Here is a 14,466-nt window from a genome sequence, read left to right as displayed (position 1 = left end):
GGGTCCCGCGTGCTCAGGGGCGGGTTAAGTGGGCGGAGGTATCCATTTTACACAGGGGACTGCCCACCGCCTCCATTTAAGGCGGGGAGAGGAGCGCGGGCGGCAGTTGCTGTGGTTTCCCAGTTGAGGTTACTTGTTTCTTTTGGGAGCAGAAACTCGGGGAGGTAGTGTCTTGCGACCGATTTTACCCGCGAGGGACTACAGATCAGGCGATCAGGAGCGCAGCCTGGCCAGGCCCAGCCCTTACTTTCCCTTCATCCCTTGGTGCCCATATCTAGGTCGGCTCCGGCGCGGCTGAGAAGGCCGCGGGCGAGATGTTCAAAAACACGTTCCAGAGCGGCTTCCTCTCCATCCTCTACAGCATTGGCAGCAAACCCCTGCAGATCTGGGACAAAAAGGTCAGGAGTTGGGGACAGCCGCTGGGCGGGGTGCAGGGGCCGCGCGTCCCCTCCTCGTCCGGAGGCTGGGAACGGGGTGGTGGGTAGTTGTGTAGAGTTGGGGCCTAGGAGTAGGGGAGGCCGGGCGGGCGCTGCTGTGACCTGTCCCCAGGCTGGCGTGACTGAGGTGCAAGGTAGGGGCGTCGTGTAAGCAGTTGGGGGTGCGTGTGGGGTGGGCGTGGCTGGGGTTTAAGTGTCCAGAGGCCATGGTGTGGTTATGACAGTGGTCCCTCTCCGCAGTCTTGATTTGCTCAGTCGGTTCCTCAGAAGCCTCGGTTTCCCTGTTTATATGGTGGGATAGATAGTACCCGTGTCATAGCGTGAAATGCATAAACTTACTTGAGGTTGCTTTGGGAACATGCAGATGAAAGAAGCTGCTGTTCACTGATTTCACAAATATTTACTGATACCCTGTTTTGTGCCAGGCACTGTGCTGGGCACAAGACACAGAGCTTTTGTTCCAGGCATCGTTATAGAGGCACAGCCAGAAGGCAGTTATGTTTGGATTTCATTCATTTGCTCCTTTCCTTCCAGTGATCTCAAACAAGGGAGAATTCGGGTGGCCTTTGGCACCTGCTCCACATTCAGTGCTACTTGGGGTCTGAACTGTGCCTTCTGTGCTTGATTTCTACATCAGGAAAATTGCAAAATGGTGATAAAGTTTTGTTTGGGTTAATAAGTTCAGAGCCAAGTGCAAGCCTCGTTATTTTTATTCCGGTCTCCCCTGGGTAATACTTTCACTGACCCCAGGAGATGATGACCTTGCCCACTTTTTGGAGATGTGGGGTAGGGCCATGTATGTCTAGCAGGCTGTGCGTTGGTCTGCGTTTTATTACTTGGTTATTTCATTGCTCACGTGAATTCCTAGTCCGCTGTACCCTTTTTTAGGGTAAGTTCAGGTAGGCAGTCTCTTGTGGAAGACAGGTGATTTTCTCAAGGGAGAATGGAGAGAAGTGGTATGTTGAATGGTATTTTATAGAGATAAATGTGGAATAATCTAAGTAAGCAGGTTATGGGTAACGAAGCCAAGAATCTTGGATTTCATCTCAGAACAGCTCTTTGTCTTCCTTATCCGCAAATGAGCGTTTGGGGCCACACGAGATTGATAGAGAACACCGATAGGCTTCTGCCGGTCAGGACTAGGGAATTCTGCATTTTGAGAGCAGCTTTGAGAGTGCTGCGTTCTTCATGTCATTTTTATAATAGTTGGCAGATCTGAATATAATGAGTCGCTTGGGCCCTATGCACATGCGAAACATCGAAGTCTCATCTTTTCACTATGCTTCTGTCCACAAGCCCAGTCTCATACCAAGAGTATTACACAGGAAAGCAGTTCCTTAGTTTTGTTCCCTGCGTTATTGAGGTTTTCAGTTCCATGGTTCTGTTCACATTGGAATAAACACTGAAACCTCTGAAACTGCATCTCTACACAGAGAACCTGGCCTGAATGTACCTGGGAACTTTGTAAGGATGATGGCTGCCCACCTGTGGCTGGGCTTAGTTTTGGGCTGTCAGGAGGCATGGAGGGAGTAACCTTGTGTGCTAGCTGAACGTGCAGTTACAACAAAAAGGTCAACATAAGGCTCTTGAAATAGAGAACGGGACCTGATCTAGGAGAGGTTTCTGGAGCAGGCCAGAGAACTTAGTAACACTGAAAGACTTGCAGAGGTAGGGACGCTTCAGCGTTTCGATTAGGTGAAACTTACCAGAGTTGTCCATTTTAACCTTTCTGGGCTTGATCTTTTTGTGTGTTTTATTTTTCAAATGCAGCTTTTTGACCAGTCAATATGTTTACACACGGAATATAAAAGCAAAGTAACCATGGTGCACTGTGTGCCTTAACAACGCCGCTAGAGGTCGGATGGTACCCTAATGACATAAACACGTGTGAAAACATTATTAGAACACCTGGCAGGGTTACTTGGACTAAATTAAACAGACCTTTTGGCAAAGAAAACATTTAGAATAACACTCATTTTAAGCAAAACTCTTATAATAGTAAAAGTTAATTATATTTCTACTTTTTGTATTTTTTTAAGTTTATTGATTTTAAGAGAGAGAGAGCGAGAGAGCGTGTGGGAGTGGCAGAGAGAGAAGGAGAAAGAGAGAGAATCCCAAGCAGACTCTGCACTGTCAGCATGGCTCCCTACATGGGGCTTGAACCCACAAACTTTGACATCATGACCTGAGCCAAAATTGAAAGTCAGATGCTTAACCGAGTGAGCCACCCAGGTGTCCTTCTACTTTCTGTGTTTGTGTCTAATGTTTATTTTTGAGAGAGAGAGAGAGAGAGTGTGTGTGAGCTGGGGAGGGGCAGAGAGAGGGAGACACAATCCGAAGCAGGTTCCAGGCTCTAAGCTGTCAGCACAGAGCCCGATGTGGGGCTCGAACTCACAAACCGCAAGATCATGAGCTGAGCCAAAGTCAAATACTTTTTGTATTTAGACTGAAATGGGTTTAGGGGTGAATCTTTTCCCCTGGGGCAAGGGAAGGAAAGGGAAAGGATAAGTTTGGGGCAGATCCATAGGCTTTGTTGCATGTGTGCCTTTTCTTAGCTATATTAAAGTCCTCAGGAAGTGTTGGGAATCCAATTCAGTTGGGGAAACAGTGGGAATTGATATACTTATCAAAGTATTGAGCAACAGTTAAATCACAGGCATTGTGTAGATTTGGGGAGATAAAAAGTTAGAAGACATTTTCCCTGCTCTTAGGGAGTAAGGCAAAGTTGTAGTAAAGGTAAAGTTCGATGGAGGGAGGGATAGACCATCCACATTTATCTAGAAATGACCCTGAACTCTGCCAGTAGTATATGGCTATTTTTGTTACTATTGTGATTTCACAAACTTTACTATTCTCCTTCCTGAGTTTATGGAGAAGAATTTCTATAGTTTGTTTTTTGTAAAGAGTAATCTTGGAAAAATTAAGTTTGGCTTCTGTTTGGGCTCTGGGTCTCCTTATGAGTGTGAAGAGTGAACGCCATATTCATACTAGTGAATTGACAGGCTCCATTTTTGTGGGTGTGCTTACTAACATCTGTAACATCTGCGTTTATCAGACCCTCTTTGAAGTTCATAGCTCCTGCCGCCCATCTCTTCCTTCAAATCTCAACTTAAACATTGTTACGTTGGGAGCTTAAGTTAGGTCTCCTGTGTATTCCTGTGGCCCTCTACTTCACACTGTATGGCAGTTGCCTATTTATTGTGTATTTCCCACTAGACTACAAGTTCCTTTAGGGGAAGAAAACTTTTTTACCTTGAAACCCCAGGGCTGGAGTTGGGACAGGGTGGATGTGCGCCCTGTCTCTGTCCTATGTCCTGTCTTGTGTAACCTTGGGCAAGCACTTACCTGCCCAGTTTTCTTATTTTGTAATGATGCCACCTCCTTCCATGATTATGGAGATTAAATGAAGGTTTATATAAAATGCTTGGCAACAGAGTTATGGCATACAGTATTAAATAGGGCAGGAAACCCAGGAATTTGCTCAAGAGTAAATAAGTTTATAATTGATGCCTAGGAATAGGAAATACAGTAAAGCCAGACTTCTGAAATTAGAATAATTTAGTCATTATAGCATGGCTTTCCCAGTCCAAAACCCTTAACGTGACTCTAAGGCCACACAGCACATGGTCGGGTGCCTGCTTAACCAATTCTCCAGGCTTGCCCCCCCCCCCCCCCCCCCCGCCCCACACCGGGTTCCCCTCTTAGACCTCCTACTGAACTGAAGGAGGTTGTGTTCTCTCACCTTCAGGCCTTTGTACCTGTCCCTCTGCTGGGACCCACCCTACCACCTCTGTTAGTCTCCAGGTTATAACACAAAGGCACTTCATCAGATTAAGTGAGTCTATATCCACTTGCCCCTCCAGGTTAAGTTCATTTATACCCCCTTATAGAGCCTCTACTTCCTTTTCATCATACCCATCGTTCTTGAAATTCATTCTTGAAATTAGCTTCTTAAAATCTGTATTCCTTGCTAGACTGCAAGCCTCCTGATAAAGACCTCTGTCTTTATCAAACCAACAGCTTAGGAGAAATTAGGGGTTTCTTAATGTTCCCTTAACTTCTGGAACCAGCAAATATTTCATTTATTAAAGGACTTTTATGTTTAATGTCGATATCACTTCTGGTTTGTAAAGAAAATACCAGAAGGTTCTGTTCCCACTTATGCCTGTGTAAAACATAAAATTTTCATATTTCAAAATATGTTTAATATCCTAAAAGTCTACTAGATGAGAATGTTAGTTCATACAAGTTTCTCTGTCTTTCTCACCTCTCACCTCGTCTTTCAGCTGCCGCTGATCCTCGCCTATTCTAAAACTAAATATTAGAAGCAGACGTTTTGTGGTTGTTGTTGGATAGTATTAGATTCCTTCCCTGTTCCTAATTTTAAAAATGAATAATCTCTCTCCAGAAAAGGAGTTTCCACACCCTCATTTTTAATTAGCAAACTTTCTTGGTACATGTTAAACTGCTGCGTTCCCGGTAGTAGGATCGAGGGCATTGGACATGAAGGTAGTATAGCTGGGTTTTTTTCCAGACTTTTACTGGATCAGCCTGATGATGTTTATTATTCTGAGTAATAGCTTTTACTATAATTGGGCGAAGGCATGGGTTTGAGTTACACTTGCCCTTGCAAGGCATTGCTAGGAAGAGACTGGTTAGCACTGCACTTAATTGCCTTTACTGTAACTAAAGGGTTGTTTGTATATGCCCAGAGTTTCCCGTGTGCTATCTGGAGAGTCCCTGTTAAGTGCAGCAAAGGGAGAGAAGCTTTGACCCGTCGGAGCCTGCAAGGCCCAGGCCTTGAGACAGAGCTATGCCCGGCTCTCCCCACAGAGGTCTCCCTCTGCCTGTTTTCTGACTTACATCCCGGCCCCTAGCTACAGGCGAAACTTTCCTGCCGACATGTACAGCTCTAATGGCTTAATGTAAATTGGAACATGTGTCATTATTAAGACTAGGATGCCAGATGGCTGAGGGCTCAGCTGTCTGCCAGGATAAGTGGGTGGAGCCAGAAAAATGAAAAGTGGGGGTAGAGAATGGATACAACTCATGTGTTATTTTTAAAACACTTGAAGAAATATGGAGAGTTGGCTAGCTTTCTCCCTATCCCAGTAGTACTTTTTTCCCCTCAGCTTGACCTTCCTCCCTGGAGCTTACATTGAAAAAAAAAAAAAAAAAATCAGTGTTCTTTATTAGTTGCCCCAGTGACCATGGAAAGCCTGGGAGAGTGATTGCAAGAAGGGCTTGAAGGTTCCTTTCCTGGTGTCCACAGAGGCTGAGAACCTTTTTGATTTGTTGTAGCCAGTAACCCGGGTTCTGCAGCTCCCAAAGTACGTCCATCTCATAGCTTTGGGGGTGGAGGGAGGGTGGGGATAGGGAGTTCTTGAAAAAAAATGTAAGATTGGCTTTGTTTATTTTTTGGAGGAATAAAACACTTGTAACCTACACCTTGATAGCGGGACTGTGTCATGAAGTAAAAAAGAATGAAAAAGTCAAAAACAATTGGCACTGTCTCATTTAGAGAGGGAAGTAAGATAAAACCTATTTCCACCATAAGCAATAAATACTGACCAGTTCACTTTATCTTCATTTCAAAGCCAGGCCTGCTTAGTGACCTCTGAACTGGAAGGAGCTAAGGAAAGGAAGTCAGTGCTTTCTGAGGTCACGTATCTTGTTGTATGTGTTTGTCAGAAGCAGGACTGAGGAGGGGGTTGCTTCCTGCAAGACCTTTACGATTTAAAACAGTGACGGCCAGACTGCCAAGGTGGTTGAGAGGCCTTGTCCCAAATTGTCCACCCCGCTTTCCCCTTGATCCTAGTTTTAGAGCCTAAAGAGGTTTGGGGAGGTGTCCTTTAAGTGCTCATCTCTCTGATTAATTGCACCCCCCACCCCTCTTTCCCAGTGAGTTTCGATTTGCAGCCCTTAAATAAAGGAGAAAAATCATAATTCACTAACCAATCAACTTAATTTGATTTCAGAACTCTGGCAGTTGGTGATAGGAGAATACTTAAAACTCCAGAGAGACCGGTGGGCATTCCTTTGAAAAAGCTGCCTTTTTTCCTGGTTCTCCTGGTTTATGGACTACGTTAATTAATTTTGTAAGACCGAAGTCCTGGAGTGTGGTGGTTGATGTGTTGCTGAGAGAAATTTCTCTGTAGGAAGTTTTTGAAAGTCTAGCTAAAAATGAGCTTGCCTCTGGGGCAGAGGCAGAAGAATACACAAAGTCTGTTTTGGCTTCCAGTCTGTTGGCTTCTGCGTGCTTTGTAAGGCATTGTTTTCTTCTGTATAAAGACTTGAATAGTAGCATTTGCTGGAGTGAAGTCATCTGCTAGAAACTTTGAGATGGGCAGAAGCAAATTTCCTAACATTTCCTCCCTGTGGAATCTGGCCGAGCTTTCTGGAGCGAAGAGAACATTCTCCCTGTGCTCTGAGAGACCTTTGGGGATGTAAGGTTGGAAGTCATGCTTTTAAGCAATATTGGATAAATTGCAACAAGTTGCCTTTTAGCAATAATTAATTGATACTTTCAGGTTAACCATGTCGATTGTTGCATTGTGTATCCTTTAAAGAAAGAATGAAGTTATAAAGAATAATTAGTTGTATGTTATCAAATTAGTGTTTGCATCTTGTTGGAATACCAGCCCCTCTTAGCAACATGACTACATCACGTTATTTGGAAATAATTTCGCATTTGATTCCTCCTTCACCAGCAAGTCCGTCTGTTTTCCACAGCAGCTGTGGGCTAGCAGATCGAGGAGGAATATTGCCATTTGGTCCCGAGTGTTTATGTGGGGAATGAGGTGGGCCGCATTGGCATGTGCTACACAGACCCAAGCCTTTGTGCTCTTAATCTCCCTGGGAAAGAGGCCCAGAACTCGAAGCAGGAGGGGAGCGGTGTCGCCAGCTTTGTTTGAGGAGCACTTCAATGTGACGTTTGTGTCTTAAGAACCCAAGAAATGCTGCATTGGCAGAGATCTGGGGCCCATCCACCCTGCGTTCAGTCTCTGATAATGGGCACCAAAGGCTGATTTGTGGGAAAGCATTCCTCATGCTGGCAGCCTCCCTGGCTTTGTGATAGACCCCAGTCTCTCTGGCTTCCTATAATAGTCCATGGTGGATATGTTATCCAGGAGTTTTTTTTAAATCCTCCTTGAATCTATTCACCCTTGCCAACTCTCAGGGTGACAAATTCCAGAAGTCAGCAAATATTTGAATGCTTAGTTTATGCCTCGCATAGTACTAAGCTTTGTAGAAGATGCAAATGATGCTTACTACTTGATCCCTACCCTTGAGCTTATACTTTTGTAAGGAGACAAGACTCAGTTACATCTCGCAGAAAAAGATAGGCAGTGATATCAAATGTCCCATGGGAACACCAGGCACACCTCAAGTGGATCAAATTCACAGTACCAGAGGTCAGAGACTGATGCCTAAAAACAAAATGCCGTAATATTAATAATCCATTTTGAAAATACAACTCTCAGTCAGACTTGACACCGTGTTCTCTATATGCAAGTCTACTGGAAAGCCAAAGGATTGAGTCAATACGACATGTCAATACAGCCATTTTCACTATGCCTGGAAAAAGATCACATGCTTTAGGTGCATCCTGTACCAAATCTTGTTGATGTTTTTCATGTATTAATCCATTCAGCCCTAATAGTCCAGCCCTGTGTCAAAAATGCCTTTGCGTTTCTCTGCTGTGTCCATATTAGGTGCTTAAGCGCTCATTGCTTGAAGGTAATTGTGCTTTCCTGAATATTTTAAGAGGGGAAATCCATATTGAATATTGATCTCTCTTCATATTGTACCTCCTACGTATGCAGCAGACGACACAGAACCATGTAGGATGAAGTGCTAAATTATATGGTCTAGGCTACATGAGCCAGACAGACAAATCAGAAAGAAGAGAGGTTGGTGTGGGCTGAAACGCTGAAGAAGGGTTTTGTGTGCAGCACCGATGAGACTTGAATTCTTTAAAAATTTGAAATTTAGGGAAAAAATAAGGAAGCAGGAAGTAGGAGCATTGTAATAAGCAGTGTAGAAGATAAAAATGATGCTTGATACTGGGGAGTAGTGCTCTCATTTTCTGGTTGCTGCCCTCCCAGTGGAGGTGCCCTTCCAGTGGCACCCAGGATTGGGCCTTTTTGACCGAAGAAGTATATAAGACAGTGTGGAAAGCCTGGTCATTAATCCTGACTCTGTCACTTAGGGTCCTCATTTGCACTGCCCGGATGTCAGTGTCCACATGTGTAAAATACCACCTACCTTATGATTTTTGTTAGGATTAAGTCAGAGAGTGTATATGAATGTTCCTAGTGCATAGTAGGCACTGAGTAAATGTTAGCTGAATCGAGTTGATTTCTTTTTCTTTTTTATGTTTATTTTTTGAGAGAGAAGGAGAGAAAGATTCACAAGTACACTCCATGCTGCCAGCACAGAACCCAACAGGGGGCTCGAACTCGCAAACTGAGATCATGACCTGAGCCAAAACCAAGAGTCAGACACTTAACTGACTGAGCCACCCAAGTGCCCCTCGAGTTGATTTCTTTGGGAAGAAATTTATCCTAATTTATAGATTGCCAAGTCACCTGCAATTCCTGTGGTGGCTGATGGGACCTTATATAGAGGTAATATCATGGCCTACTTACAGATAAGCTCAGTATACCGTGTCCCAAAGTTCTGTGTTATGCCCCAAGAGCTACTGTGGTTTTCTTTAAATGGTCCCATTCAGGGGCGCCTGGGTGGCTCAGTCGGTTAAGCATCCGACTTCGGCTCAGGTCATGATCTCGTGGTTTGTGAGTTCAAGCCCCGCGTCAGGCTCTGTGCTGACAGCTCAGAGCCTGGAGCCTGTTTTGGATTCTGTGTCTCCCTCTCTCTCTCTCTCTCTCTCTCTCTCTGACCCTCCCCCGTTCATGCTCTGTCTCTCTCTCTGTCTCAAAAATAAATAAAAACGTTTAAAAAAAAAAAAAATGGTCCCATTCAGCCTTCAGAATCTTAACAAAGTTGTTGCCAAATATTTCAGTCCTAATTGGTTTAATTTTCTTCGTTGTAGGTGCGGAATGGCCACATCAAAAGAATCACTGATAATGACATCCAGTCCCTGGTGCTAGAGATTGAAGGGACAAATGTCAGGTAGGTGGCCCCTCTGTTCACCCAGAGACCCGGTACAGCAGGGAGGCAGTACGTCATAGAAGTTAATAAGCACAGACTGTGGCACCGAGCGCCTGGTGTGGATCCAACTCACTGCTTACAGCTTACCTTGGACAAGTTACTTAACCCACAGGCCTTAGTTTCCTCATCTGTAAAATAGGGATAGTAACAGGACACCTTCCTTAGAGGGTTGTTGTGAAGATTAAGTAAGCAAATTGTGTATAAAGCACTTAAAGCCTGCTCAGCACATAGTAAGTGCTGTATATTAGTTATATTATTATTAATAAGTAACCAAGGCTGTGGGTGTGGGCGGAGGGATGGCACCGGTCATAGTAGATGGCGTGTGCCACTGTGTGGCTCTCTGTGCCACAGTGGTCCTAGTTTACGTTTTCTATCACTTGATGCTTCTCTTAGACCAGAATTGAGTCTTCTCTCACTGGAGGAAATTCCTCAGATCGCTGGCCTGGGTTTGTTTTCCAGGTTATTTTTTTGTTGATGTCTAGCCCTGTGTTCAGCTTTTGTTTCAGAGTCCAGCGTTGTGTTTTCTTAAGCATCAGCTGATTCAAGGATTGAGGATTGGGTGAGGTACCTGGCTCTTTTAGATCTGCTTTCCATCTTACCTCTTGGACCGAGTGTTTTTGCTGTGTGTACCACAAGGGAAGTGCTTACCGGTGTCTTCTCTCTCTGCAGCACCACGTATATCACCTGTCCCGCAGACCCAAAAAAGACATTGGGGATTAAACTGCCCTTCCTTGTCATGATTATCAAAAATTTGAAGAAATACTTTACCTTTGAAGTACAGGTTAGTATATGCACATGAATGTGTACACTCTCAGCTATACCATAGGGATAGCTCATCAACTTGCAGGAAAAAAAATAGCTCTGGGAAAGTATCTTTAGTCTTTTGTATATATTTTTAAAAACAAAATTTTTTTTTAATCTTTATTTATTTTTGAGAGAGAGACAGAGAGACAGAGAGAGCAAGGGAGGAACAGAGAGAGGGGGAGACACAGAATCTGAAGCAGGCTCCAGGCTCCAAGCTGTCAGCACAGAGCCCAACACGAGGCTCGAACCAACGAACTGTGAGATCATGACCTGAGCCATAGTAGGACGCTTAACCGACTGAGCCACCCACGCATCCCGTATTTTTTTTTTAAAGTTTATTTGTTTATGTTGAGAGAGAGAAAGCATGAGTCAGGGAGGGGAAGAGAGAGAGAATCCCAAGTAGGCCCTGCTCTGTCAGCACAGAGCCTGACGCAGGGCTCGAACCCAAGAACCGTGAGATCCTGACCAGAGCCAAAGTCTGACACTTAACTGACTGAGCCACCCAGGAGCCCCTGTATGTATTCTTTTCTGCTTCTACTACACACTTGATGCAGCCGTTATTATACGGCATAAATTTGGTATCGGTAGTCAAACTTTAATGCCAAGTTTTTAAAGAAGCAGTAGGCACCTAGGAAATCTGAACAACAGCTGTAAGTTTCAAAGCTTAAAGGTTAGAGTAGTGTCCATTTAGTACTGGTTATTGTTGGTCTCTGTTCTAGTATTTTTGATTTTTGAAATGGAAGAATGTTTATGAAATCATTCTATGGTCTGTGGGCCCTCGGGTGTGTCATGTGTCATAAGCAGCTGGTGTTGTCTTGGCAACGGACAAGATAAACTTGCTACTTCCGGGCCATCTGCGTCCAGTGTGACCTGTATCTGGTCTGTTTATTCTCCCTTGGGTCTCAGCCTTGGGAAACTGGGCTGTGGGAGTTCAGGCCCTTGTCTTATACCCAGGTCGTTTGCTTCTTCCAAGGTAGAGTTCACGTGACTCTTTTTTCTATATGTCTAATAGGTACTAGATGACAAGAATGTGCGTCGGCGGTTTCGGGCAAGTAACTACCAGAGCACCACCCGAGTCAAACCCTTCATCTGTACCATGCCCATGCGGCTGGATGATGGCTGGAACCAGATTCAGTTCAATCTGTCAGACTTCACACGGCGGGCATATGGCACAAATTACATCGAAACCCTGAGAGTGCAGGTGCTGGCTCCTTTTCTTGTGGAGTGCCAAACGGGAGAGGAGAGTGTGCTCTGCCTGTTCCTGGCTTGTGGCCCTGGTGACAGGACAGTGTGGGTTTTTGGCTAAGCTGCCCAAGTCACTGTCCAGAGGGCTCAGAGAGGTCCAGGCCATATTCAGGTGTCTGCTCAGATATAGTGGGAGAACACAGCAAGCAAAATATCCCTCTTGCCAGACTCCATCCCTAAGCCATGCTGAGGAGAGGCCAAAGAGATGAAGCTTTGACAGCCTCGTGGGAGGAGCTCTAGGAGAATCAGGAAAAGAGGAAGGGCAATCCTATTTTGTCTCTTAAAATAAGTCTTGCACCCACAGATCCACGCAAACTGTCGCATCCGACGTGTTTACTTCTCAGACAGACTCTACTCAGAAGATGAACTGCCGGCAGAGTTCAAATTATATCTCCCAGTTCAGAACAAAGCAAAGGTAAGCCAGCCTTCCTCGGAGGAAGGCCAGACGGTGAGTTGGGGGAGCTAGAAAGTGCTCTATTCTGAGTTGGGTTGCAGAGCCTTTCAGTGCTGACGTGGGGTCTGGAGTACCTTTCGTTGTAAGATCTTGGGTCTTCTTCCAACATCAGCACTGAATCAGGATCGGTCCTGGGAAATGTTCTGTGACTGTTGTCTCCACCTCCACAAGGTGGTCCTGCCTCTCCCTGGGCGGCATCCTGCTGCTTCCTGCTCACGGGCCTTCCTTGGAGAATATCTTCCATCCGAACAAATTCCTGTCAGCCCATCGGTCTCCTCTGACACAATGCTGGGTGCTTCTTCCATGCCTGCCTGCTGCTGACATTGCGCATTTCTGCACAGTCCAGTGTCCCCTCCGGTGTCACCAGAAAGGGGAAGGCGGGTCAGTGGCACTGACCATCTATTTTTCTGATGCCTCTTCTCTTTGTTTCTTTTTCTCCAGCAATAACTAGAACGCAACTCAAGGGATGTCAGACCCTGGACGTGGCTCTTAGTTTGAAAAGGAAACTAACTGGAGGACAATACAAAAAACAAATATTTCTATTAGTTTACTGTGCTGTGGTTCTTTTATCTACTACTTGGTGTCCTTTGTTGTGGACACCAGTGACCATGCCAGAATGCCATCCTCGCGTTGCAAGTGCCGTGGGGGGTAGGCCGGGCTCTGGTGCACGAATGCTGGACTTTACCCAGCTGCCTGCCCCAGTGTGTGGAGACACATTTACCAGGAACTATAGAATTAAAGATGTTCCCTAAAGCAATTTCAGACCAATATTTCTTCCTACGGTTTATTCGTTGTTTTATATATTATCTAAATATATGTATATGCTGTGTAATACTCATAATCTGGAAATGAATAAAATGCTATATTCTTGGTTTGTAAATTTGGGTTTTTTGTTTGTTATTTTAGAAGGAGAGAGAACATGAGTGGGGCGGAGGAGGGGTGAGTCGAGGGGGAGGGGGAGAGACTCTTCAGCAGGCTCTGCACCCAGCGTGGAGCCCAACGTGGGATGTGATCCCACGACCCTCAGATCATGACCTGAGGCCGAAATCAAGGGTTGGACGCTCAACCGACTGAGCCACCCAGGCACCCCAGTAAATTTGTTCTTAGTTTATTTTTTTAATGATATTTTTCTTTCCTTTGTGATGTGAACATAGAGCTCTTTCCAAAGCACATCCCATACGCTCATGCTGTGAAATATCTTGCGGTAAGCACTTACAGAACAAGACATCTGTACAGATACTGATTTATAACAACTCCAAGCTACACTAAATGGGGAAAAATGTGAACAGCATATGATCAGTAGAATCATCTTACTAGGCATTGGGGTCCAAGTCAAGCTTAAGACAAAATGGCATCTAGTCCAGATTGCTCTTAATTCCCTTAGGAAGTTGTCACATTGGAGCCCCACATGCTCTTTTGTAACCACACCTACTGTCCCTCAGCATTGGAGCCCATCACCAATGGGCTTGAATTTAGGGACTTCCTTGCCTTGAATTTAGGGACTTCCAGGAAAAGTGTTTCTCTAAACACTCGAATCACATAAGGGAGCTGAAAGCTTACCCCACACTCTCCCTTATACTGCTTCTTGGGCATATGGTCCCTCAGTGGGATGGCCAACCCCGGCACAAATAGTTATATTCACAGAAGTTAAACACCTCCATGATGCGACTACCCTGTGTAAAGTCGCTGGGGGGCGGAGAGGGGTGGGCAGGGAGGAAGCAGTTTAGGGGCAGAGAAGAGCATGGGCGGATGTGCTAGATCTTGAAGGATACAGTTAAACTAGTACAGTGACTACATCTGGAGACAATAGTTATTGTGTCATTTGTAGACTTTGTGTACTATAAAAAAATGTTTTTGAAAAGTAATGTAAGAATTTCAAAGTCAAGAACAAAAGGCCATTCTAGATACTGGGACCTCCCGGGGAATCCCCCCTGGGTCTGGTTTCGTCCCACAGGGATGACGCTGGAAGCGTGGGCACCAGCCACTTAGACTTCGGTGAGACGTAAAAACCGTGCTGACTTTGCTGTTGCCGTCACGGCCTTCTGTGAAAGTAAATGGCAAGAAGCGCTCCTCTCCACAACCCGTACCCTCCAGAGTGCGCTGCGGGTAAGCAGCAGACCTCTGCCGCAGCAGGGCCAGGGGTCTGGAGGGAAAGGTGCTCCGCTGCCACCTTGTGTGACTTGCCGAGTTTGCGTTTCTCCCCACAGTTGTCGAGCGCCTGACATTCGGGTGGGCCCAGGACAGCTCTGCCCTTTCTCTTCCTGCTAACGACTCGACTGGAGCCGCCTCTTTCACGGGTGCTGCCCCTCTGATGGGGTCAACACACAGAGGGCCGTCAGCCCAGGTAACAGG

General features: G+C 45.4%; 1 protein-coding gene across 2 annotated transcripts; it reads left to right on the top strand.

Annotated features, from left to right (window-relative positions):
- Positions 1 to 43: 43 nt before the first annotated feature.
- Positions 44 to 12,994, top strand: CFAP20 (cilia and flagella associated protein 20). Of its 2 annotated transcripts, XM_060650644.3 has the most exons (7): positions 44 to 164; positions 279 to 398; positions 9,493 to 9,572; positions 10,281 to 10,392; positions 11,428 to 11,616; positions 11,965 to 12,075; positions 12,556 to 12,994. In XM_060650644.3, the coding sequence occupies exons 2-7, from the start codon at positions 315 to 317 to the stop codon at positions 12,559 to 12,561; spliced, it is 582 nt and encodes a 193-aa protein (XP_060506627.1). In that variant the 5' UTR covers positions 44 to 164; positions 279 to 314; the 3' UTR covers positions 12,562 to 12,994. The 2 variants fall into 2 exon arrangements, with proteins under 2 accessions (XP_060506627.1, XP_081647676.1); XM_081791550.1 differs by having other exon boundaries at positions 56 to 398.
- The last annotated feature ends 1,472 nt before the right edge of the window (positions 12,995 to 14,466 follow it).

This window comes from Panthera onca, chromosome E2 (assembly GCF_046562875.1).
Source record: "Panthera onca isolate mPanOnc1 chromosome E2, mPanOnc1 haplotype 2, whole genome shotgun sequence".
In the NCBI taxonomy this organism is placed as follows: Eukaryota; Metazoa; Chordata; class Mammalia; order Carnivora; family Felidae; genus Panthera; species Panthera onca.
This window is presented reverse-complemented; position numbering and strand designations above follow the sequence as displayed.

Coding starts and splice junctions, on each gene's coding strand:
- CFAP20 (XM_060650644.3), top strand. CDS start 315: ATGTTCAAAAACACGTTCCAGAGCGGCTTCCTCTCCATCCTCTACAGC. Junction 399..9,492: donor TGCAGATCTGGGACAAAAAG/GTCAGGAGTTGG, acceptor TCTTCGTTGTAG/GTGCGGAATGGCCACATCAA. Junction 9,573..10,280: donor ATTGAAGGGACAAATGTCAG/GTAGGTGGCCCC, acceptor CTCTCTCTGCAG/CACCACGTATATCACCTGTC.